The sequence below is a fragment of the Falco punctatus genome (genome assembly GCF_963210335.1).
Source record: "Falco punctatus genome assembly, chromosome: 1".
NCBI lineage: Eukaryota > Metazoa > Chordata > Aves > Falconiformes > Falconidae > Falco > Falco punctatus.
The window spans coordinates 69,789,775-69,813,974 of record NC_137580.1 but is presented as its reverse complement, the minus strand read 5'-3'; the positions used below and the strand labels follow the sequence as shown (position 1 = coordinate 69,813,974).

Below are 24,200 nucleotides of genomic sequence, written 5' to 3'. Positions count from 1 at the left end.
AGTTATACCTACATCATAGATGATACGAAGATGGTATTATAGTAACTGTATTTCTGGTGGAGACTACTAACACATTAAACTAGAAGCTTAATATCATGTTTGTATAAATTTTATTAGCTTGACAGCGATTACTTGGGTGTTGTCTAAGTTCAATAAAATATATTATCCTGAAAAACTAAAAGAGATTAATTTTCTCTTACAAACATTTATAAAGATAAAGCAGCAACAGTATGCCCAACTTCACTGTTGTTATTTTACTATATCAAGTGTCCTTCTGCTAATTCCCAAGATAACAATTACACAGTTTGACACAGGAAAGTCTTCAACTAGATTCTTCTGAAGGCTGTTTTTTGTTTTAAAAAAACCCCTTCCTTCAATCTAAGCAGATATGGTACTTATACTATATAACATCCACTTACATTAACATCCTCACGAATTCCTAGAGGCTTCTTTTTCCTGGTATCACAAAGCAAATCTGTAATGGTTTCATTGTAGATTTCCATGTAAGAAACCCTTAGCAAGAATTCTCGATCTGGAATCTAATGTTCAAAGAAAAAAAATAACAGACTAACCAATGAATACCTTTTAATGCAAGTATTCTTAAGTCAAAGAATATGCTTGGATACCATTCCACAGATTCCCCCCCCATCCTCTTCACACGTTAGCAATACCAATGCAGAATTATTTTTCTTCTACCCCACCTCCTTCCAGCTGCATTAACACTATATCAGTTTTAGTAGGCTATAAAAGTAAGGTAACTGTCCTACAGAAGCATGACAATAACTCTCCTACTTAAATACCCTTTCCATATCTAACCTCCTCCTGGTTAGGCTCCTTCCTCTGTGTACCTAGTCTTCTCTCCCTCTTTGCTTATATTTACTTTGCTGCTGCTTCTTCCCTTGCTTCCCTGGTAAAGAATACTCGGTTGAGGAAAGGCTGCACAATGAACTCAAGGACTACAGCACCATGGAAAATTTTCTTGGCTTCAGTTACTTTTGTAGACCCCCTAAGGTACTCTACACCTCCTCAAAGGGGCAGTGAAAGTCACTTAATGATTGCCTGAAACCCTCAGGTCAGAAGCAAGTGCTCTGCAGATGATGTTTTGGAAATCACTGTTTTGACTTGCACCTTCCCTTTGCTTCCTATTGCCATAGAGCAATTAGCCTAAGGTTCTTTTTAAAGCCTGAAATAAGTAAATTTAGTATCATATTCTTCCCACTAAAAAGTCTTTAAATACTGGTATTTTTTTTGAATTTAAAAAAAAAACAGAATAAGCAAAGCTTCACATTGCTTCACCTACTACATTGAACGGGCATCTGTTTGTATTTGTAACCAAAGTTTAGTGTATTTGCAAGTTTAACAGCCCCCCATAGCTGTGTTCAGACTTGATTTCTGCTAACAGTCCCATTACTTTTCTTTTTTAAACCACTCATCTTTGCAAGGATAGCAAAGCAACTGCAACATATGGTTCAAGATAAATTACTTTCTTTCATAAGTTCCTTGATACTAATTAACTTTTTGTGACAATCACAAATATTACTAGTCCTTTCAGTCACTTCAATTTAATGGAATTGCTTACCTCACAGATAATTTTGAAAACATGTTGAATTGCTTTAGGGATAATGCCTACAGAATCTTCATTTCCCATCATTGTGTATGTCTTCCCTGAAGCAGTCTGTCCATAAGCAAAAATTGTGCCTAGAAAGATGGTTAATTTTTACTAATTACGTATTAAATACATTATAAACAGGATTTAAACACAGTTTTAAGACTTACCATTATAACCTTGCACAGCTGACTGTATAATTGGAACAGCTACACCTTCATATAACTGCTGAGTGTTGTCACTTGACTGAAATACACGATCTTGAAAAGAATTTTAAAATAAAGCATGTGAATCCATTGTATTGGATGTCAAAACCAAGCTGCCATCTTACTCACTATTGCTGACCTCAAATCCAGTAAGTGGGCACCAGATTGTAGGATAGTTCAAACATAAAATGTATTGTGGCACCAGCACAGGCTTTTTTTTTTTTAAAAAAAAGAGATATGAAACACAGTACCAAGAAAGATACAATGAACAGACAAGTAAAAAACAACAAAAAAAATGATCACAGTTATATAGTCACCCCATTTAATCCCCAAACCAATTATGGCTACTTTATTTTTGAGGACTGTGAGCCTGACAAGACAGACCGATTAAACTCCTAGCCTGGAGAACACTTTGAATCTGCATTTTGGGAAAAATCCTTGTAGTGGCTATATTCATGTTAATGAGCAGATCAGTAGGAAGAGACTCAAAGCAAGGCTATTAGTTATGAGAATCTAACATTCACACTAGGCACTTTTCCATTTTAGGTTTAGGTTCTCCAACCTCCTTCTCCTTAAATGCACTGGACTAGCTAACGTAGTCCATTTCTAACTGGAATTAATTTGAAAAGAATCCCGCTCATGTTTTCTAAAACCACTCTACGCTACAAACAGGAACAGAGAAAGCAACATCCATCAGGAAGCTGACTTCAAAAGCACATTCCTGGTACTGACTACAACAGACATCCTGCATGCCCCAATAGCACATCTTCAAATTTATGAAGCTGGAAGGAGTTTCAAGGGTATTGCAAAAAGTTAAGGTCATTCATGTTAGTTGGCACATTCAAGTAGTACGGTAACAAAGATGTGTGTAAGCATAAAAATGAACTGCTTTTATAGTCTTACCATAACTGAATACTCTTGTACCATTCACGTCGGATATCGTATTATTTTCACTTCTCCAGTGCAGTGACACTTTATGTTCCAGATCATTTTCTCTAAAAGATGAGATGTTGTTAAGGTTATTAGGTTAGGACTCTGCTCCTGCAATGGGCCCACCCCCCTCCCGCCACGGGGTGGCAACCCCACATTTGTGACCCCACCTCCCCCTCTCCGCAGTGATACAAGGATTATTTACTTTAAAAATGGAAAAAGCAAGGGTAAAGAACCGTAACTACCTATAGTGAAAGACAATAAAGAATTTGAAAAATCTGAGGATGTTAGTTAAATCCGTACAGTTATTAAAACACGGCTGTGAGGAAAGGAGTAGACACCATTAACGTATCAAGCTGGGACACAAGATAAGCTCAAGGAGAACGAAATCATTAAAGAGACTAAACATAAAATTACTGGAACTATGTGCGATCTAACCTAATTAGCACAGTAAAAGATCCACCCTCGAGCAAAGAGTCTCCTACTGACAAAGCGTCTTCCCCACATAGCACACTCAGGGAAAAGAACACTGTACCTTTAGAGACGGGGCTTTCAAGAGCATGTGAAAGTTAAGTGCGACTAAACGGCTGCTCAAATTGTGTAAGATATGCTGTGTATTAAGAGGTGTGCTAGCTTTGTGGAATTACTGACCACACAGCACCCATCTTTGCGGAGACGCGTAAGAAGCTAATTACTCCGTGTGTGACCCGGCTCGCGCACACCGGGTGGAGCCCAGACCCGGGCTAACGGCGAGGCGGCAGCGGCGCTGCCGAGGGGCCCTGCTGAAGGCCGGGGGGAGGCGCAGCAACACCCTGGGAGGCCGAGGGACCTTGAGGCCGCCCGCAGCCTCCTCTCCGGCCCGGGGCTCAGGCGCGGCCCTCCCAGCCGGCCGGGGCCTCACCTGGCGATGAGCGGCCGCACACGCACGCAGACGGTCACGGCTCCCTCGTCCGCCATCCCCGCAGGCGCCGCGCACACCCAGCCAAGCAACGCACCGGCCCAACCGCCGCCGGAGTTTAAACTACTCCCGAGGCCGCTTCCTATTGGCCCGCGCAGGACTGACGCCACGGCGGAGCATACCACTCGCCACGGGCTGACGGGGGAGCAGGGAAAGCGTGGTGCGGAGGCAGACGGCCGAACGCCTGCGGCACCCCCCCGGCTGCGGAGCGTCCCGCGGTGGCGCCGGCCAGGGCTGGGGCGCCATGAAGAGCGGCGGCCGCGGGGTACGCTGGAGGTTGTTGCGGTGCGCTCGGCCAGTATCTCAATAAGCCCTCTACTGAATGTAAATAGTATACTTTCGCACATAAAAGAGACATTTGTATACAATTACTTTTTTTTTTTTTTTAAGTAAAATTTATAAAGGTATTGAAGCGCGGGTTAGAAAAACAACGTGCACGCCCGCCGGGTGAACGGTAGTTACTCCTTACAAAGCAGTGTTCTAGGAACCAGAAGCAGACTGTGTTTGCCCACTCCTCTGAAACAAGGCTGCTTCGTTGTGTTCTCTTTCAATGACAACGATGCAATCTTCACAGCACCATGGGTGGGCTTAGGGGAGAGAAAGGAGGGGAAGGTAGCTGCACAGAAGAGCCTACAGAAATCAGAAAGAAGACGTGCTTCAACTGCCTTTCTTTTAAGGTCTACTAATTTATGAAAATACTATTCATGTTTAAACTCTTAAAATTACATTTTTCTCCTGTGTTTTAATCCTCCTCCTCCTCCTCCTCCTCCTCTTCATCCTCCTCAACAGTGCCTTCTTCCTCTTCCTCCGCTGCAGCTAAGGCTTCTTCCCTTGCAGCTTTGAAAGCCAGCTCCTCATCCAGAGTGGGGTCTCTTGTCTCAGTGATTTCTGGCCCGCTGGGGTATTCTGGTTGCACTGGTGGAGGCAGTGCGGGAGTGTGGTTCTCTGGACTGTATTTATGACCCCAGCCAAAGTAGATGTTGTCAAATTTCCTGAAAAAGAAAACCGAAAGATCACATATTCTTCCCCCAGCAAAACATCAGTGGAGATATTGTCAGGCTTCCTTGCTCTGCTGTGCAAAAAGTCACTGTGGTGCAGATATCCTATAACAGAAGTATTTAAAAGACGACACCTCTTTTTAACCATCTTCTGCTTAAAAATCTCCAAATGCTAAAATGATGAAGGCTGTACTCTGTCACTCCACTATATTGCAGTATGACTCCAACTTCACACAGGTAACATAGTGCTGTTCCTGACACTGCCAGCTCCAGTGCCCATTTAAAAACAGGAAGGGGTAAGGAATGTACCATGTGTAGTGGAAACAAATGAACATTGGAACCACTGAATGTAGCTGTTGTAAAAAGTACCACAAACGCAAGAATACAGCTTTCAAATCGAGGACTGTGCCCAAATAATAACTGGACATTTACATCCATTAACTTTTATACCTGCCTTTCCAATGATTAATTCATTTTCAGTCTTAAATACATGTTTACTGTTGCTGTGTGTATTTAAGTGACATCTGCATCAGTCTCTGGAATAGTTAGAATTCAGTCATGAATTAATAATAAAGCAACTTTAACTTCATTAGACAGGTATCTGTGTTTAGCATACACGGTCTGTGTTGTAACCAAGCAACTCACTTGCCAGACGCAAAGGCATATGCTCCGGGCCATCGGTTAGACTGGAGGATTGCAACAGCGTATTGCGGGATCAGGGTTGTAGAAAGCTGAGCTGTCCAAGCAGGGATGTTCTGAATTCCTGGAGGCAGCCAAACACACAGAGTCTATGAATAAATTGACTTATGAGCCTCTGCAAAATATTTAAGACTGAGCTACAAGACTTTCACAGAATTCAAGCAACGGTTATATTAAGTTGCATGTTAGAAGAACCGTAAGACAGAAAGAATAAATGTAGGCACTGTATTTAAACAGATGGTTTGGATGTATGGGTAGGTAGTACAGGAATGCTGAGACCCATGTACAGAAAAGATCATGCTCCTGAAATACAGTAGTACTGCTGTTTCTTTTTTCAAGGACTTGTTATCACTTACGGATAAATTATATAGTTATATTTCACCTTGAGCAAAGAATGGAGAGTAGGAAAATAATTTACTGTTGATATAATCTAATATTCAGGGTCCCATATTCCCATGATTTGCTGCAATAATATGGTACAGTATCTAAAATCTTATTTGTATATCTGTGCATGTGTATGTATATGTATTTATATATTTACACTTGTACACATACTTTTTTTTTTGCCTAAAAAGATGGTGAAAAAATACCTGAATGTATTTCATGTAGTGAGCTGTCTTGAACTTGCAGTAGCCTGACCAGTCTGGGGTATTTTATCCATTTATTCTCAACAAGATTGTTAACTACTAAACCCAATTATTTCAGTTTTAATGTCAATACTGTTAACCATTTTCGTTTTGATCAATTTTATAAAAGAATGTGCTTACCCTACAGGGGCAAACTATATTGCTCCACAAAGTATCAGAGTTCTAAGACTGCAGATATATATAATACCTACATGCCAGCTTTCCTAGTAACTCCCTATCAAAGACTTCATATTCCATGAAGAATACCTTCATCTTCAGAGAGTGGAGTGAGAAGAGGTGGTCCGATTTCTTGCTGTAGTTCATCTGGCTCCTCTGCTTTCTCGTCGTCTTCATCTTCTTCTTCTTCTTCCTCTGATTTTTGAAAAGGATTAAGCCAAACACAGCGGCCCTATAATTGATATGGAAAATAATTAATCCATGTAAGAATCACTGAAAGAATGCAAGCCAGTTAAAACAATTGGTTCAGGCACATGCACATGCAGTAAGGGAGGGGGAGAAGAAAAGAAAAATATATTTTCCATAACAGGTATATTGTGGGCAGAATATTGTATCCTCTTGGCAGAGTGTTCCCTATACCCTTCGTCCCCCTCCTCATCCATGCTTACTGTTTCATAATAACCCTATACCTCCGTCATCAGCTTTTTTGTTATTTTGTAGTCTTCAGTTCCTTGCCAGTTGGATTTATATCCTTGCTAGATTACCAGTTACTGCAAACTAAGAGGCTTAATTTACAGACTTTGCCCCTTCTTTTTAAAGTCTGCCTGGTTATTTAGCTACCAGTCAAAAGAACATAACAAAATGTTCCTAAGATTCTAATACATATAGATTTTATTTTTACCACTATTATTTTGCTGGTAATAATTTTAAGCCTTATTTCCTAATATTTGCTGTTATTTTACACTAGCATTCTTAAATTGGTAGACTGGCCAGCAAGTTATCCAGCAATGATCATCAAATTAGTAATACCTCTTTCCAGCACTAGCCTGGTGTGACGAGCTTTTAAGCTTTTTCATTCGCATGTTTCACAGTAGGAAGTAAGGAACAAAAAACAAAACCAGAAGAAAAAATCAAATAAGTTCCATTTAGTATACAATTGTAAGCTACCTGCATTTTAGCATTGTACCCAAGAAAAGAGAATTTAAACATTTTTGTCAAGTAAGGACTTAAAAAGAGAAAACCCAGATTACCAGAAATTAGTGTTACCTATCAAGGCCTAACTCCATAATGTTATCTTTGGAGTAAGTGCTGAACCTAGAAGTTTCCTAAATATATGTATTTATATGTATTTATACATCTGCTATTATGTAAATATGTGCAACATTATTTATATATTATATATATATATCAAATATATTTTCTGTAGAAAATATTTCAGTTCAATACCATTCCTGGTGAAGAATTCAGATGTTCAGGTGAGGAGTGTAATTTACTTTCTGAAACCCCACGAGTACTACAGTGTGAATGGTATCTGAAGTCAGTGTGAGCTGTGCCAGAACATACCTGCTTTAGAATATTCTGTACGTGGTGTACCCATGTAGAGAGAGAATCTACCATTTCAACCACAGAAAGAGGCTGAAAATCAGGGTTTTCTTCATATGTATCTCTTTCTCCACCCCCCTCCTCCTCTTCATCTCCTTCCTCCTCTGCAAACTGGTAAAATCCAATGGGAGAGATATGGGTTCCTGCTGAGATCCGAGCTATCTGTGCACGCAGGTAATTGGCCTCATTTCCAGGGAAAGGAGGAAAGCTCACAACAGGAGCATCCAGCCTACCAGTGAAGAACTTCTTGATTTTCCTGGCACAGACAATCTGGGCTGGTGTCACTGGAGGCAACTTCACCCAGGGTTTCCCTGGTTCATTACAGACAAAGTAGACATATTTATTAGCCCCAGTCCCATTTTCTTCTTTTGGGATGACAGGGGGAGGCTTATAGGTGGTCTTTGGTAGTTCGTCTTCTTTTTCTTTCTCCTCGTTTTCATCTTCAACCTCACCCATCCCTTTCCCTCCTTCCTCAATAACTTCTTCCTCTTCTGTTTCCTCATCCTCTTCGCCCTCATGGTACTGTACTTCAGCTATAATATAGTTCATCTCCAGGCCCAAAATTTTGCCCCAGAAGCGACAGATCTGGATTGGCTGAACACTAGTTAGTTTTTTAAGGGCAAGGAATATGTGATAAGATTCATCTTTGCTCAAACCAATTCCAGCCTGTTCAAAATAAAAGGCTGTTTCCATCACATTAGGTAGAGGAATCTCTCCCTGGGAAAGAAGACCCGGAGTTAGAACTGAAGAACAGTATAATTATCTATTTGAAAAATTATACATGTTATCCACTGAGCATTATATTTCACTTTCTTGTTGTGCCACTCATTCTCTCAAAATGCTTTGCAGACATTCATTCACTACATCTTTCACTATCATTTAGAAAAAATAAAAATGCCATTTTAAGGGTAAAGAAGAGAATACAGATGAACTGCAGCTTTTAGAACACAGGATTTAAAAATTCCCACTCCTAATTACTGCAAAATAAGGAAAGTCAGAATGCTTACACAAGACTTACAAAGGACCTCAGTGCTAGGGCATGTCAGCTATGTAAGAGGCCTTGACGCCCACAAACAGTGTCACTGTGTGTTTCCTTGTGTTTGTGGAAGATACATTTTGGGAAAATATAATACATATTTTATATATTTAGACACCAAACCAGCAATATTTCTTTGGAGTGAATGTTGTTCTTTTGAAAACCTTGGCATAAAGATCCCTGTATGTTTTAAAATACTGGCCCCTGCTCTTCCTGAAGTCCATAATAAGACTCCAGCTGGCTTCAGTGGAAGCAGAACTAGGCCAGTAATGATTCAATTATTTCCATTCGCTTTATCACCCTTCTCTCATTTCATGGGGGTAGGTGATTACATCACACAAATATATTAGAAGTTGTACACAGCGGGGTAGGGGATTTGGAAGAAGGAGTGCTACTTTTGTGTGGAATTTCTTTGGCCCTACCAGCTTTCTTATATCAAAGCAGATAGACAGAAATATGAAAAATTCAAGATCCCTTTCTGAAATAGCCTATTTTTTTCTATTTTTACCATTGTATACTGTTGCTATAAAATAAGTAATAGGCTATGGAAAAGGTGAAAGACTATCTCTTCTGTTGTTAGTATTTGTATTCTGCAGTGGTAATTAATTTGAATATATACTGGTAACTTCATATGAAAATCAGTATCTTGTTGATTAGTTTCCCTTGGTTATTATAATAATTCTCTTAATTTTTTCATTGTGTACAAATGCTTCTGCATATAAACATCCAAATATGGAAAAATACCCTGTTTTAAGAAGTGGCTTTTCAATTCTAGTAGTTCTTCATTATAACATTTTTTTAATTTTTTTTTAGTTGGAGAAGGAAAGAATGGAACCACAGCTGGAGCTGGAAGGATCACACATTCTCCATTCTCTATTTTACAGTAGCAGCTGTGCACAATATTCTCAAAGTGGTGTCCAGAATTATAGTCACTTTGTGTAAATAAATGCCACTTTTAGATAAAGAAATTTGGATGCAATATTCCATGCTGAACTGGCATGTTGGAGATATTGTAAACATTACTTTCTGTTCATCATCTCTAGAACATCTATGATTGTAAAGGCTTGGCATATTAGATTTACTACAGGGAAAAAACCCAACTAAATAATAACCAGATGGGTTTTCTTGTTCACAACTAGACATGGGACCAGCTCAGCTATGAAGAGGGTACATGGTACTGTGGTTGCTGTTATTTACATGATCATGAGAGGCAATACTACAAAGAAGACCTCAATTTCCTCCCTTCTTCCTTTCCCTTCCTGACATCTTCCTATGCATTCCCTCATATATATGATACTTATTTTTCTCTGATAATAACTTACTATCTCTTCTTCTAGTTCTTCATCTCCTTCTCCATTTGCCTTGAGGAACAAAGCTTTACGTTTTTCTGCAGCTTCAAATGTTGGAAGAATCTCATATTCATCTCGAAGAGTGTCCATTTTTTTCTGAAACCGAGCCCACTTCACATCCTTGCTGATATTCTCAATTATGTCTACAGCATTTGTGGGCTGTTCATCCAGGATCTTTGTTAGCATATTAGCAAGATGATCATATCTGTTGTGAAAATGTAAATATTATTAGCCTACTATACAAGTCTTAGATGATGTTTTTAGTATCAAAAGTAGCAGCTAATCACCTGGAGCTTTGGAGAAATTGTTGATATAGTTAGATGAAACTGCATCATGGAGCATTATGGGAAATTAGACCTGAAATTAGTCTGATATAATATATATATGTATAAGTAATCCTGTCTTCCACTTTTGGTGTATATCATACCTGCCTCAGGAGCTGAAGCTGAATTTAAACTTGCTCTTAATCAAATCAATTTCCCTTTGAGCTCTATGCATTCCCTCAGGAATTTTTATTCTGAAAGGGGTTGGACACACACAAGTATCACATAGCGATGACTATTGCATTTATAAACATATTTATATAAAAAATTATGTATAGCATATTCTCCCATGCCATATACACACAGAGAGAGTATTTCACCCTTTCTTAATGTAACCCTTTTCCCTTTTGCCAACACTTTTCCCTCCACTCATACTTCCTACCCCTTTCAATTCTGCCCCTTTTTCAGACTTACAAGTTCAGGCCAGATGTTGTGCTGCTCTTCAGTAAATAGGCTTTTGCATTCTGAATTGCCAGGATTCGGGACTTGGGATCAGGGATCTGATCATCACATGGACTGTATCCTGGCTGATAAAGACCATAACCTGGTTCATGTGGCTGATAGGGTCCATGCTGGCGTTCATAGGCTTCATAGGGATCTTGTCCTACTGCGTATGTCTGATAGGCACTTTTTGATTTCTGTGTTTGGTAAGGGTCTAATTCTAGTGCATACGACTGATACATGCTTTGCCTTGCCTCCTGTGATTGGTAAGAGTCTTGTCCCAGCGCATATCTCTGGCTGGTGTTTGTTTCGGGCACCTGTAGCTTGTAAGAGCCTTGTTCTGCTCCCTGTGGGTGATCGAGGTGTTGGATCAGGGTCTGTGGTTGATACGGTGCTTGTTCTGGTGGATGGGTCTGGCTGACACTTCTTCGGTCCCGTGCTTGGTAGCGATCTTGGTCGGGTGCTTGCGGCTGATCCATGCTGTCCCTCAGCCCCGGTGGCTGACCAGACCCTTGCCTTACCCCCCGTTCCGACTGCTGAGGCTGATGCGGGTCTCGCTCAGGCTCCAAGCCCTCAAAAGGTGCCTGCCCGGGGCCCTGCTGTGGCGGGTAGGGTGTGCACAGCTCGGCCCGGCCGGGGTCGCCTCCGGGCCACAAGTGCTCCCCGAGGCCGCGCTCCTGCCCTTCCCGCGGGACAGCCTGGGGCGGCGGCTCCTCGGGAGGCTCGGTCACGGCCTGGCTCGGGCCGTGCGGGCCGGGCCGGGGGCGCCGAGCTGCACCTCGGCCACCCTCAGCGCCTCCCGTCGCGCAGCAACGGCTGCTGCCGCCGGCGGGGCGGGGCGGGCGTCGCTGAGGTAACCCGGCCGCTGCTGCTCGGGCCGCCCGGCGGGGCGCTGCCGTGCCGTGCCGGAACGCGTGGGGCCGCAGCTTCTGCCGGCAGGCGGCGCTACCGCCTCGTTTCTCCCCGCGTTCAGAGGTGCCAGCAGGTTGCCCGCCGCAGGGGTAGCGGCGGGGCTGAGGGAGCCCGTTGGAAGAGGTGGCGGAGCCTCGCGCGGTTGAAGCCGTTGGAGGCGCCGCAGCTGTCGGGGCTGCTGCGCTCGGGTACCTGCTGCCGGCCGCTCGGGCGGCGCGGTGTCCCCTTTGCGTCGCCGCACGCCGAGGGGCAGCCGCGCCCAGATTTCTGAGGGGGCCATTGCCCCCGTCAGCTTTCCTCAGCGCTGGGCGGGAAGCGCCGCCCACGCCCGAGGGGGCTGCCGCTGTGGGTGGGGGCGGGCGGCGCGCCCGGGCTCGCTGCTCTCAGCCCCGCGGGTCTGGGGCGTCTGCTGAGCGGGGAACCCCAGCCTGCCCGAGCTGCTGCCTCTTTCTCTGAGGAGGTTTCAAGCCCTGCTTGTTTCCTTTTATCATGAACCACAAACACCGTTAGTACTCTGTCTTGAACGTTTGTGGTACAAGAACCTTCTAGGTGTCTGCTGGGAGCTGAAGTATGGGTCTTCAAAAGCTTAATCTTTGTTTAAAAAGAAACAAGTTACATTCATTTGTCTTCGTTGTGTGCAGTAGAAAATGCAGTTTAATCTTTGCCTGTTTAGTGGTGATGTATCATGCTGTTTCCGTAAAGTACAAAGTTTTTTTCTTTGAGGAGGAGAAAAGTATTGTAAATCCTGATGATTACTCTAAAAAATTGTATTTACAGACCCAAGGAAAGAAAGCAGATGTAAATTAAGTTGGAATGAAGGTGTTCTGGTACAAAACAGTTTTATCCTGTGATGCTATCAATGTTAAGGAGACAACTGACCACAATGTGAGTAACGTCATTTTGCAACAGTATTCAAATGCTAAAATGTAAAGGGCAAATGTCACATTACAGTGGAAGAACCTGCTAACTTCTAGTAATTTAGTTACTTGAGATTTGTTTTACAGAAACATAGTAAGGCAGTGCTATATGCTTTTGTAGTGCCGTCAGGTATTTTGTGCTACAGTACTATCTACTTGAACAGCTATTTGAGGTTATGTTAATATCCAGTCCTTGTCATATGTGTAAAAGTTGCTCACATGCATTATTATCTCCTTAACTGCTCATAGCTAAGTTGGTGAAGAACTCTTACTGTTTGAGTAAAGTTAATTGCACACCTAGTATTCAATAAGGAGGTTCTGAAACAAATGCATAGAGCAGATGAGGTTTTTTTTTTGGGAAAAGACCTTTTAAGGACCTGCATTTTAGCAGATGTCTACAGCTGGCCCAAGGGTAGCTGTCAAGTGTTCTCTAACAATTCAACAGGGACAATAGTATTGTCTTAGGGTATCCATGTGAAGAAGTTTTGTGTGGCGAGGTTTTGGTAGCAGAGGTGCTACAGGGGTGGCTTCTGTGAGAAGCTGCTAGAAACTTCCCCTGTGTCTGACAGAGCCAATGCCAGCTGGCTCCACAATGGACACAGAGCTGGCTAAGGCTAAGTCCATCAGCGATGGTGGTAGAGCCTCTGTGATGGCATATTTAAGAAAGGGATGAAGTTGTTGCTAAAGTACAATGGCATCTAGAGAAGGAAGGAGTTATAATATATGTGAGAGGAATAACTCTGCAAACAGCAAGGTCAGTGAAGAAGGAGGAGGAGGTGCCACCCCAGGCACTGGAGCAGAGATTCCCCTACAGCCTATGGTGAAGACCACAGTGAGGCAGGCTGTCCCTCTGCAGCCAGTGGAGGTGGAGGGGAGCAGATATACATCTGCAGCCCGTGGAGACCCCAGGCTGGAGAAGGTGGATGCCTGAAGGAGGCTGTGACCCTGTGGCAAGTCTGTGCTGGAGCAGGTTTGCTGGCAGGACTTGAGACCCCATGGGGGACCCATGCTGGAGCAGTCTGTTCCTGAAGGACTGCACCCCGTGGGAGGGACCCACGGTGGAGCAGGACAAGAGTGTGAGGAGTCCTCTCCTGAGGAGGAAGGAGTGGCAGGGACAATGTGTGATGAATAGACGGCAACCCCCATTCCCCTGCGCTGCTGGGGGGTGGGGAGGAGGTAGAGAAAATCAGGAGTACAGTTCAGCCTGGGAAGAAGGGAGGGGTGGGGGGAAGGTCTTTTTAAGATTTGGTTTCATTTCTCATTACTCTACTCTGACTTGATTGGTAATAAACTAATTTCACCAAGTCAAGTCTGTTTTGCTCCTATCAGTAATTGGTGAGTGATTTCTCACTGTCCTTATCTCGACCCATGAGCCTATTGTTTATACTTTGTCTCCCTGAACAGCTGAGGAGGGGAGTGACAGAGCAGCTTTGGTGGGCACCTGGCATCCAGCCAGGGTCAACTCACCACAGTGCTGTACAAATCTCAGCAAAATGCTCTGTTAAGATTATAAGTTGTGTTGAAGTACGGCAATACCGGAACTGTAAAATAGACTTCTTTGTCATTGGTAGGTCAGTTAATGTAACTTTTAAAAAATGCAGTTTATTTTGGTTATTTATTAGAAGTAACCAGAAAAAAATTTTCAGATGGGGCATTGCAAATTTCTGTCAAATTCCAAGAGAGTTAGTGCCAGAAGTACCATTGATGAATCTGACCCATTCTGAAACAGCAGTGAAACATACGTTGCCACAAACTTTAATAGCATTTATATGAAGAAATAAAAAGTTTCTGTATTGTGTTCCTACGATTCCAACAAGTAAGACAACATCATAAAAATGTTACGTCTGCTGGGTTTCAGCTTGTAGAGGTTTTATTATTGACCCATTGGTCCTTGCAAGGAATGTGCATAGAATCATTTTGCAGATACATTTGCAGATCTTGCACAATGACTGCAGAGGGCGGCACAGTACTTGCAAATTACCTGTGAATGCCTTTTTATTTGGTAACCATATTTCATATTTGGAAGAAGAATTTGATTTTTAGTAACTCACTTCTATAAAAATTGTATAGAATTAAGTTGTATTTCTAGCTGTGATGTTCCGTGAAGCAGCTACTCAAGAAAGGGTAACTGCTTTATCTTTTCAGTATTGTTCAGCAAAGAAAAAGAAAACTAGGAGCACCTATATTACAATTATGTAAGTTAGGCCATATGTAAAATGTACAGTGGCGCAGGGTAAGGAGTACTACAGTGCAGAAGGATGTTTCAGCAAGGTGTGGTGATGATCTCTTGTTGATACAGAGAAGTCAGAAATAGATATATAATACTGCAACAGAATCCTACAGGATAATGTTCAATAGATATTTAACTATAGCTATGCAGTGGCAGCAATGTTCGTGTGGACCAGCAAAAATTCAAGGGAGTAAAAAAATTTTGTCACCTGGTAATCTGAGTGCTAAATATGTTGTAACAAAGCTTTTGTTCAAGCTATGTTATTACAGTGACATGGTAAGGATTTTTGTTAGGGGAAGTGCAGGAAATTGAGGTTGATAGTTTTTCAGATACTGGAATGTCATGTCTTTGTGATTATGTTACCGAAGGTGACGGTATTTTTTGGGGGACACTGTTTGATTGACTGAAAGTTGCAGTGGACACCGTGATTAGTGCTTTCTGGGTGCTGCATCACTAATTTATTATAATTTTAATTGATGTATTTTTAAGATTTGGTTTCATTTCTCATTACTGTACTCTGACTTGATTGGTAATAAACTAATTTTCCAGAGTCAAGTCAGTTTTGCCCATATCAGTAATTGGTGAGTGATCTCTCACTGTCCTTATCTTGACCCACAAGCCTATTGTTATATTTTATTTTTCTTACTTTGAAATTCTTAAATGAAATTTAATAATTTAATTTCTTACCTGTTAGTACCATCAAAGCATGGTGGTTTTTGGTTGCTATTTGTGAGGAGAAAGCTTAGTTTTCTGGCAAAGAGGGTGTGGAAGTTGTGCATCTTTTAAATACATGCTGGGTTTAACCAGTGTCAGCCTAGATACTTTGTGCTGGTGCTCAGAACTTTCCATTTCCTACAAATCTCTAAGATCACAACTGCAGATTTTGGAGGCTGTGTGGTGTGACGTTTGCTAGGATGAGATGAAAACCAGTGGTGATCCTTGCTAGTGCATTACAGCTGTGATAGAGTTCAAGTGGGCCTGACTTGGATCTGCATATGGCCCACTAGGCTTCTGTTATGTGTTCTTTGTCAACTTATGCAGAGAAATTGGAATGTCGGGTAGTGCCTTCTCTTTAAAAGGCATAACTATGCATCGTTGAGTCTTTCTATACTATTCTCATCAACTGAACCTGTTTCAGTGGTTCATGTTGAAGATACCCAAATTTGTTCCTCAGAGCTGTACAGATTCTGATGACTGTATTGCTACAACGGTGGAAATGTGGGCTGTTGGGAGTTCAGGGTCTTTGATGACTGCAACGGTGCTACCAGATGGCAGTGGTGTGGTGGAATGAGCATTCAATACCGTCCTCTGCTCTGGCTTGTTGCAGGCTTGTTTGTCCTTGCTGTGCATCTAAAATTCCCCTTTCTTGGGGGATACAGGGATGAAGGGGAGGGGAGTTTTTGTTTAATGTAGAAATTCTTGGGGATTTTGTTTCTGTTAATATTTGGTTAAGTGACAACAATTTATTGTCATCAATAAAAGGGAGGTTCACTTATCACTTTGCAGATCTGTAATCACCTTTACTGTGATAAAACAAACTTATATTTATTAGAGACTACTTTCAATTTACAATGATTATATGTAATCGTTTAATTCTTATGTGAAGCTGAGCAAGTGCAAGAGGATTGTAAATCGTCACTTCAAGAGAATTATAAATTTCAGTCAATTCCTATTTGGTTTTTCCCTAGCTGTGTGTGTTACAGGACTTCTCATTGTAGAGAGAATGGATTCAATTATTTTTTCCCCTGCTGTGGTTAACCCTGTAGTCTGCAGTAGCAGTGTAAAGCAGGGTATAATGATTCAGCAGTATTTTACAAAACTATGCAAAACATGAGCAAATAAAGAACGAGGCCAGACATTTTGCCCTTTCAAACAATTAAGAGAAGGACTATCTGAGCATGTTCTTTACTATTTATCAAATACTTAGAAAATAAATACTCTAAAATCAAAATCCTTCAGAAGTGTAGATGGCATTGTTTTAATCAGGGACTCTGAGAATGGCTAGGAGGTTTTGTGGAACTTAGGAATATGCAGAAGATCTTTCAGTATTTCACTAGGATTAGTCATACATTTAAGTTCATACTTCAATTCTTTACAGGAGGGGCTTGCCACTCAATAAATATAAAAATCTACTAAAAAATCCATCTTCATATTTCAATTCTGTCAGAAAAATCATGCTACTGAATATAACTTTTAAAAAATACAACTTTTCAGGCCATGTTTTTTCAACAATGTCCAAGCAAGTTGTCCTATGTTATGCTATTTTGACTGTGCTATCTAATAATTGACTCATTTGAGGATAGCAGTATGCTCAGAAACGGTATGTTTTAATTTGTATCTACTGAGCTCACAATGTAATTGCATTCTCCATTTGCAATAATACTCAAAGTATTATAGTGAAACAAGCCTTGGAGTTCACTTTGTGATGATTTCCAATAAATTTAAATCAATCTTTATAATTGTTATTTCATGAAATACCATTAGATCAACCATTTTCTCTGGAATTAATTTCTGTAAATTCTCATTCTGTAAATATTCATTGTCAATTTGATGTCTAGGTTCAGTCTCCATTGTTGTAGATAACTTTGTCCCACTTTCTTTTTCCAGAGATGTAGAACTTCCTGTAAACAACCTTATTCTAGGAAAAAACATGTTAACTTGAGAAATAATTTGTTTTTCTTCTTTGTTTTCCTCTTTATTATTTGTGATAGGGCTTCTATTTTCACTTCAATGAAAATAGACACCTAGTCTCCACATCTTTTTTTCTGTCTGTGAAAAGCATGACAAGACAAAAATTTACATCAGCAATCAAAAAACTATTTAGGTGAAGTAAATGGGAGTACCTATGAAGTGTCTCTGGGATATTTTTCCCTATATTTTATATTAGTAACTTTGCTGCAATATCACTAGATTTTTGGTGCAACAATTTCCATCCTATTTTACATATAAATAAGTTTTCTACTGAAAATATGCTATAATTTAGATATTAGAATAGTTTCTATTAGTTTGTGTTTTTCTTGCAAAAGTTTTATATAAACCATTGTAAACAATGTCTTGTTCACCTGCATTTGAAACTTGCTTCTCTCCTCTATTTTGTTGGTGAAAACTGCTTCTTTAGCTGTCTGTGTTAATAGGTGTGCAATATTAAACCGTACATTTATTTGCATTCCTTTGTCAAAATATGAAGAAATATTGTGTCTGTGTAAGGAACTGTAAGAACATCTTAAAAAGTACCCTTAAGTGTGTAAAACTTGGGGGCTATAACATTTTACTTTCAGCTGTCTGGAGTGAGATTGAGAACTCCTTGATGCTTAGAGTTAATATACATACGGTAGTGTTTGGAAGTTAAAAAGACGTGACAATCCATGCATTGACCAGGGATTGCTTAACTGAATGGTGTGGAAAATCTGTCATGATATGCTATGAATTATGCATCTCTTCAGGCTTTACTCACCCTTTTCAGAACTGAAAGAGGTCACGATTATTTCAGGCTCCAAATTTTTAGATCTTCTACTGAATGAGAAAGCAACTTCTCCCCTTTTCCTTCACTGTCCAAAGAAATAAGTGGGACTTCGTTTCTAAGGAACAGCTGCTGGATCATATACCCTTTTGCCAGCCTATGTAGAGCTCAGAAGGGGAAAGACCTGAATACAACTCCCTTCAGGCTAAGACTGAAATCATATTCCCTGCATCTCGAATAAGGGAACTGGGTTTGTCTGAGGGGACTTGTCCTCTTTCTAACTTAATATTCAAAGCTGTTTTTTTATCTTTTATAAAGCAAACCCATGATCTTGGAGCACAGTCATGAGTAATTTCTTAGGAGATTCCAGTATAGTCAATAAAAAGATGGAAACAATTAGAGCCAATACTTCATAGCCAACAGTTGTTTTCCAGGATACAGTACTGACAGCAGAAAACATGGGGAGCAAATAGTAAAGGTGTTAAAATAATTCACAATAGAGCTTGAGATTTCTTTTAAAATACTTGAGATCCAAACACCATGTTTATCAGATAGTGCTTTGCGTCCTGAAGTGACCATGATTTTACTTAGAGGGCCAAATTCCATTGTGGAGTTAATTAGTGAAATTCCCTCTACCTCAGGGACAGAGTTATAGCTCCAGCTCCTGTGTTAGGAGTCTTCATTATGTGTTTTTCATTAATGATACTCCAGAACAACATACTAAGTTTATGCACTAAATTGCAAGCTGATGGAGCTTTTACTAATCAATAAGTTGACTAACTCTTGGGAAGGGCAAACAGGTTTGGTTAATAATATGCCAGAAGTCAGGAATACACTGTACCTAAAAATCAACAGCTAAAGGTAAAATTCATTTCACTTGTGGAGGTACCACCTTGAAAGAGGTTGGAGTTGCAGTAACAGTAGTTGTGTTCCTAAAATGGATTTCCTGAATTAGACCTTTCTGGATAAACAACAATTAAAAGAGAAGAAGCTGAGATTTTCCTGGTAGACTTCCGAGATCTAGCCCAGAAAGATGTACAGTCACTGAAAAGGCAAAATCATAGTGAGTTTAAAAAATTGAAAAAGACCTAGTCTGACTCTTTCAATTTCAGCTGCCTAGATTCCTACTGGCTCTGAGATTCAAAGGAAGGGCAATGTATACAGGAGGCAACATTTGTAGAAAACATTTCTCTAGTTAGATGCAACATACTTTCAGGAGTGTGTTTTGTCTAGTAATGGATTTGTTCCTGTAAACAGACAATAAAGTGAAGTAATAGGGTTTAGAAGTTGTCATTGCTTGATGATGGGAGGATGTAATTTATCTGTTGTCAGAAACAGTGTGCACCATGCTTGGTCAATATTATTCAGGCACTGAAATCTGTTAAATTGGTAGGTACACAAGAGTAAAAAATGAAAAGGATTTTTTTTTCCTTAAGGTTATTTCATGTGTTTAATCTGAAATGTATAAATTTTGCTGTTTAAAAAGTACCTCAGCTGCTCTTTCTCCATTATTTTATTTATCCTAATGTAAACATCAATTAACCTCCCTCCTGCCTGAATTAAATATGTTTAACAAGTAATCAATCTGAATTAACATCAGAAGACTTCATGCCATTTATATGTTTTTAACAGATGTGTTCAGATAATTCTGGGAACATATTTGGCAATGAAAGGACCCTGCTGTGATTCACCAGTTTCCTGGGAGAAGACTCGGGGCATGCATCATCTTAATTAAGCATTGTTGTTTTAGGCCCCTGACAATAGTGGTGAAGTTAAATAATAATTCATTAGTTTGTATTTTCAAATACTTGTGCTGATGGAGCTTTTTCGTTTCATCTATAAGAAGAGCCTTTTAAAGTCTTTCTAAAAAGATTTTTCTGCTAGTACCTTTGAGGGTTAGAATGAAAAATACTTTAACAAATGCATAGTAAGTAAAAATCATATGACTACCAAGATTCAAACACCAAAAGTCACCTTGTCTGAATGAAAAATACTTTAACAAATGCATAGTAAGTAAAAATCATATGACTACCAAGATTCAAACACCAAAAGTCACCTTGTCTGAAGTATTCAATTTTCAGTTAATATACTCAAGAATAAATCTGACAGGGATTAGTTACATGAGAGTGTGTTTCGGTTGTTATGGATTGTATAGCAGCCTTTTAATTTTAGCCAATTAGAATGTTTGCCCACACTGTCCACCCATGACTTCATTGTATTTACTGTTTTATGCTCCTCTAACATCAGGCACTGCCCATTTGCTTTATGTGAAAGCGTATCTAGGGTAGCAAACCTTGTGCTTTATTTACATGGAAGATTTGAATCCCTAAACATGGTGAAGCCCTGTAGAAGGTAAACTCTAGATTTAAAAGTGTGGGCTGATTCTACTATGGCTGAATGAGTTTTGTAACTTGAAAACAAATCTAAAACTAAATGAATGTTGTAAACTCTGTCCATCATGAGCTTGTAAATAATGTACACCAGTGGCAACATTTACCACTAGCTGCTTGAGTGTCACAAATGTTGATGCTCTAAAAGCCTCACCACTGGACAATTCAATCAACCTCCTAGAAAAAGGAGATTTCCTCAAATGACTTGACAGTTACATATTTATGGCATATAATCTGTATGACATCTGATTGGACACAGGTGAAAAACAAAATGAGGAGCTTTTGGGGAGCTACAAGAACAAACATTTCTCAGATGGCAGAATCAAGGAGGTCTTTCCCTTCTGTCATTAGGTAATTGTGCCTTGTGATTACAGGTATATTTGCTTGATTTTTTGGTGCTAATGTGCAAGCAAATGGGAACACCAGCCCATGTCTTACTTGCAGAGGGTAGGAATTTCCTTGTAACAGCTGCCGTGGTGACTGGCATCTGTTAGTGTGTGGGATTTTCTTGCATCACACTTGTATCATTATGGCAGGAACAATTTTAGTATAGATTAGAGCATTAATAGTCTAATAAAATCAACTTCTGTTGTAGAAGAGATTTTATATTTGAAATATATAATTTGACACTTGTCTGAGTATTTCAAGTGAAATTACTTTAGTCTTGGGAGTTGAATGTTATCGCAACAGTAGCAAGAATTGACTCATATGTTAGATGATTGATCTTCCAAGTGTCTTCAAGTCTAATTGTTGAGAGGTACAGTAGCCTAATGTGAAGAATAGATTGGGTACTCATCCGTTAGGCACAAATTTCCATTCATTGACATGCTGCACTTCTGAAATTAGAAGCTTTTATTTTTGGTTCTGAAAACAAGCTGCATTATAACTTCTATTGAACTGGATCAAAGATTACAAAAGCTAGTATTGCACTGAATGAAGTTCCACTGGCTTGAGCGATTGGTCTTTTAGGAGGGGCTCAGGCGAGGAAGTAGTACAGCTCCTCCCTTCTTACGTGGTAAGAAAGAGTGTAGATCTCATGCTGGGCTTTCACAGGTGAAGGAAGTGTCTTCTGGTTGTCAGTTCCTGGATTTTTAGTCTTTCTGCTGAGGATGTAATAGCAATATTCCCTAACAGTGTCCAAGCATCTTCTTGACTTCTTTCTTTAAAGGGAAGAATCACGGCTTTGCTTTCCAGCTTGAAAACTCTTTTGCCTCTTAAAACTCACCAAGTAAGCATGAAATCTTACTTGTGGCAATCATCCAAGAGATTGTAAACTGAATCACGGATTTCCAACACTGGGAACTATTTTGGATCAGCAGAACTGCTTTGATAAGCAATTACCTGCATAGTTACACTAATACAAAGCTGCTTAGCCACATTAAAACAGTGACGTGGCAATGCTGTTTAGGGTCATGATTCAATTTAACTCAAGGGGGACATTAATGGGGGAAACGGAAGTGCTACAATGTTTGGAGGCCTCTTAGATCTTTGTATTCATGTGCTGATGATATTGGCATTGACCATTTGGAAGGGGCAACTGGACTGAACTCTACTGTCTGCTGTTTTTTCCCGTACCATATGAATTTGCTTAAATGAACAAATAAAATTACAAACCATGATACTGCTTTAGGCAGATGGACCAGGCAACAGTACAGTTTTACTAATAAAACAGTTTTTGAGAGTTATTTCATATGTATAGAAAAGCTTGCATAAATATCAGGCAAGAGCAGCGCTGATTTCCTGTAGCAGTGCACTCTCGCCCATGAAGAACAGATGTTGCCTGAAGCTTTCCAGTTTCCTCAGTATGGTGAGATATTTTGTTTTCTGTGACAAGCCATGAATCATCGTGGTTGTTAGGTATGTAATGACTGGTAATAATTTTTACAGTTTTGGCTATGATCTTTAGACAAAACGATCCCAAACTTGATATGAGCCACTTGGCACAGGAAATGGGTAGGTTCCCAGTTGTTAAGTGCTCAAGGCATATGGGATGGCAGTGATGGGTAGTAGCTTTCACATTTACAACTTCTGAAAAAAGCTGGTATGAATAGCCCACTTGCGAGTATGAAGTATTCAAAAGGCCTTGCTAAAGCAAAAGTACCTATATATACGAGCTCCAAGTTTTCTAGGTGGTCAGGGCTAATGGTAGCTTAATTGCATATGCAATCATTCTTTAAAACAGACATGAAGCCGTACATGTATTGTGGGTGGTAATTTATCAGCCTGAGCTGTTTTTAAATAAAAATGGTTCTATGCAACTTGTGATGAACAGGGTTGGGATTTTTTTGTTGCTATTGATATGCTTGGATCTAACATAGTTGTTACGAGTAATTCAGCTTAATTTTAAGATCATTAATTTTATTTTTTCCCCCTAATTCAAAATGGTAGTGCTTTAAAAATCACCATTTAATGAAAAAGGGATTAGATAATTTTGGGCTCCAGAGTTTTTGCTTAACAGAGCTTGCTCCTAGAGGATCTGCTTCCTTTCTTAAAAAAAAAAAAAAAAAAAAAGCCCCAAAAGCAAACCCAACCCCCCCAACACCCTTGTGTTTTTCTCCTTGAGGAAAACCAGGGTTTTAAAAAAATCCTTTCTTATATGTTTGCCTCTGTCATGGAAAACACATTCAAATCCTTAGAAGAGGGATGCCACTATCTATGCCTTTGAGATTGCACCATGCTCTTTCTAAATGGTAAAAATGTAGAAAATTCTGGAATGTGGTTGTGCTGGGTCAATACATTTCTTTCTCAGTCTTGAAAAGGCAGTGCTGTCAGTGAAACCCAATTATATTACAGCAAAAAGAATTAAACTAACATGTAACTCTAATATAAGGTGTTCAGTCTACTGTATAAATTGTCCTCTGCATGCAATGGTTGATTTTGAAGTGTTCATTGATCTTGAGTGAAGAGATAGTTAACTGCTGTTTCAGTTTGTGGGAAAGTTTCAGGTTATAGGAAGGGTTACTCCAGTCTGCCAGGAGCAAATGTTTGAATAGTTTTCCCTAACGAAGGTAGCCATTCAATGTGTTATTGCCAGGAATAAGTAAATGCTGCAAAATTTGAAGCAATTCCAAATTTCAGTGAAACTCACGTTTAGGATTTCATTTCAGTTCTGTAAAAGATGTATGTTAGCCACAAAAATCCAAATCTTAAATTATGTTCCAAACTCTCAAAATTAAGGATTATTCTAATGAAGCTGAATTGTGCTATTAGAATGCTCTTTGGTATTGAAATATACAATTGAGTTTTATATTCTTAAATCCTGAGCTTATAGTGTTTTGGTTTTGCTTTTTTAGAAAAAGATTAAATTTCCATTTCTTTCCTACTTCTTTTTCTATATGTAAGCTTTTTTGCAGGTGTTTTGGTAGTTCTGTTTTCCTTGTGGTACTAATCCTTTCTCATACAAGTCTTGCTACGTTCATCACACTGAATTTTTTTCTCAGCATCAGCTAAATTTAATCACTCCCTTGAGCAGAGATGGAAATTGAACTTGCCTTCAGCACACTTCAACTCAGTAAATACTGGTGTGATAGGAGTGAGAAAATGAAAAAGGCTGCAAAAC

The 24,200-nt window shown here is 40.0% G+C and overlaps 3 protein-coding genes across 5 annotated transcripts in view; all 3 read right to left on the bottom strand.

Moving 5' to 3' along the window:
• Positions 1–4,351, bottom strand: part of CENPE (centromere protein E) — a 38,921-nt gene extending 34,570 nt beyond the window's left edge. For all 3 annotated transcript variants that reach the window (XM_080379667.1, XM_080379669.1, XM_080379668.1), the window contains exons 1-5: positions 3,644–4,351; positions 2,716–2,807; positions 1,777–1,866; positions 1,580–1,698; positions 420–539 (exon numbers count right to left, since the gene is read on the bottom strand). In XM_080379667.1, coding sequence (XP_080235793.1) covers positions 420–539; positions 1,580–1,698; positions 1,777–1,866; positions 2,716–2,807; positions 3,644–4,047 — 825 coding nt within the window. In that variant the 5' untranslated portion in view covers positions 4,048–4,351. The remainder of the gene's footprint in view (positions 1–419; positions 540–1,579; positions 1,699–1,776; positions 1,867–2,715; positions 2,808–3,643) is intronic.
• Positions 4,352–4,594: 243 nt separating this feature from the next.
• On the bottom strand, positions 4,595–8,281 carry LOC308060716 (radial spoke head protein 4 homolog A-like). Its single transcript, XM_080379800.1, has 3 exons — positions 7,545–8,281; positions 6,291–6,432; positions 4,595–5,461 (listed from the first exon to the last, which is right to left on the bottom strand). Exons 1-3 carry the CDS (start codon positions 8,274–8,276, stop codon positions 5,340–5,342), a joined length of 996 nt encoding a protein of 331 aa, XP_080235926.1. The 5' UTR covers positions 8,277–8,281; the 3' UTR covers positions 4,595–5,339.
• A 1,531-nt stretch (positions 8,282–9,812) lies between these two features.
• Positions 9,813–18,857, bottom strand: LOC308053477 (uncharacterized protein; the record flags this gene model as incomplete). Its single annotated transcript, XM_080364715.1, has 3 exons — positions 9,813–10,173; positions 10,706–12,026; positions 18,776–18,857. The coding sequence occupies 3 exons, from the start codon at positions 18,855–18,857 to the stop codon at positions 9,813–9,815; spliced, it is 1,764 nt and encodes a 587-aa protein (XP_080220841.1).
• Positions 18,858–24,200: the final 5,343 nt, after the last annotated feature.

What these genes read in the sequence shown, in the direction of transcription:
- LOC308060716 (XM_080379800.1), bottom strand. Translation starts at nt 8,276, where the DNA reads ATGGAAACAGCCTTTTATTTTGAACAGGCTGGAATTGGTTTGAGCAAA. An exon ending in TACAGAATATTCTAAAGCAG is followed by an intron (nt 6,433 to 7,544) that starts GTATGTTCTGGC and finishes TATCAATTATAG; the next exon opens with GGCCGCTGTGTTTGGCTTAA. An exon ending in TCCACTCTCTGAAGATGAAG is followed by an intron (nt 5,462 to 6,290) that starts GTATTCTTCATG and finishes GGCTGCCTCCAG; the next exon opens with GAATTCAGAACATCCCTGCT.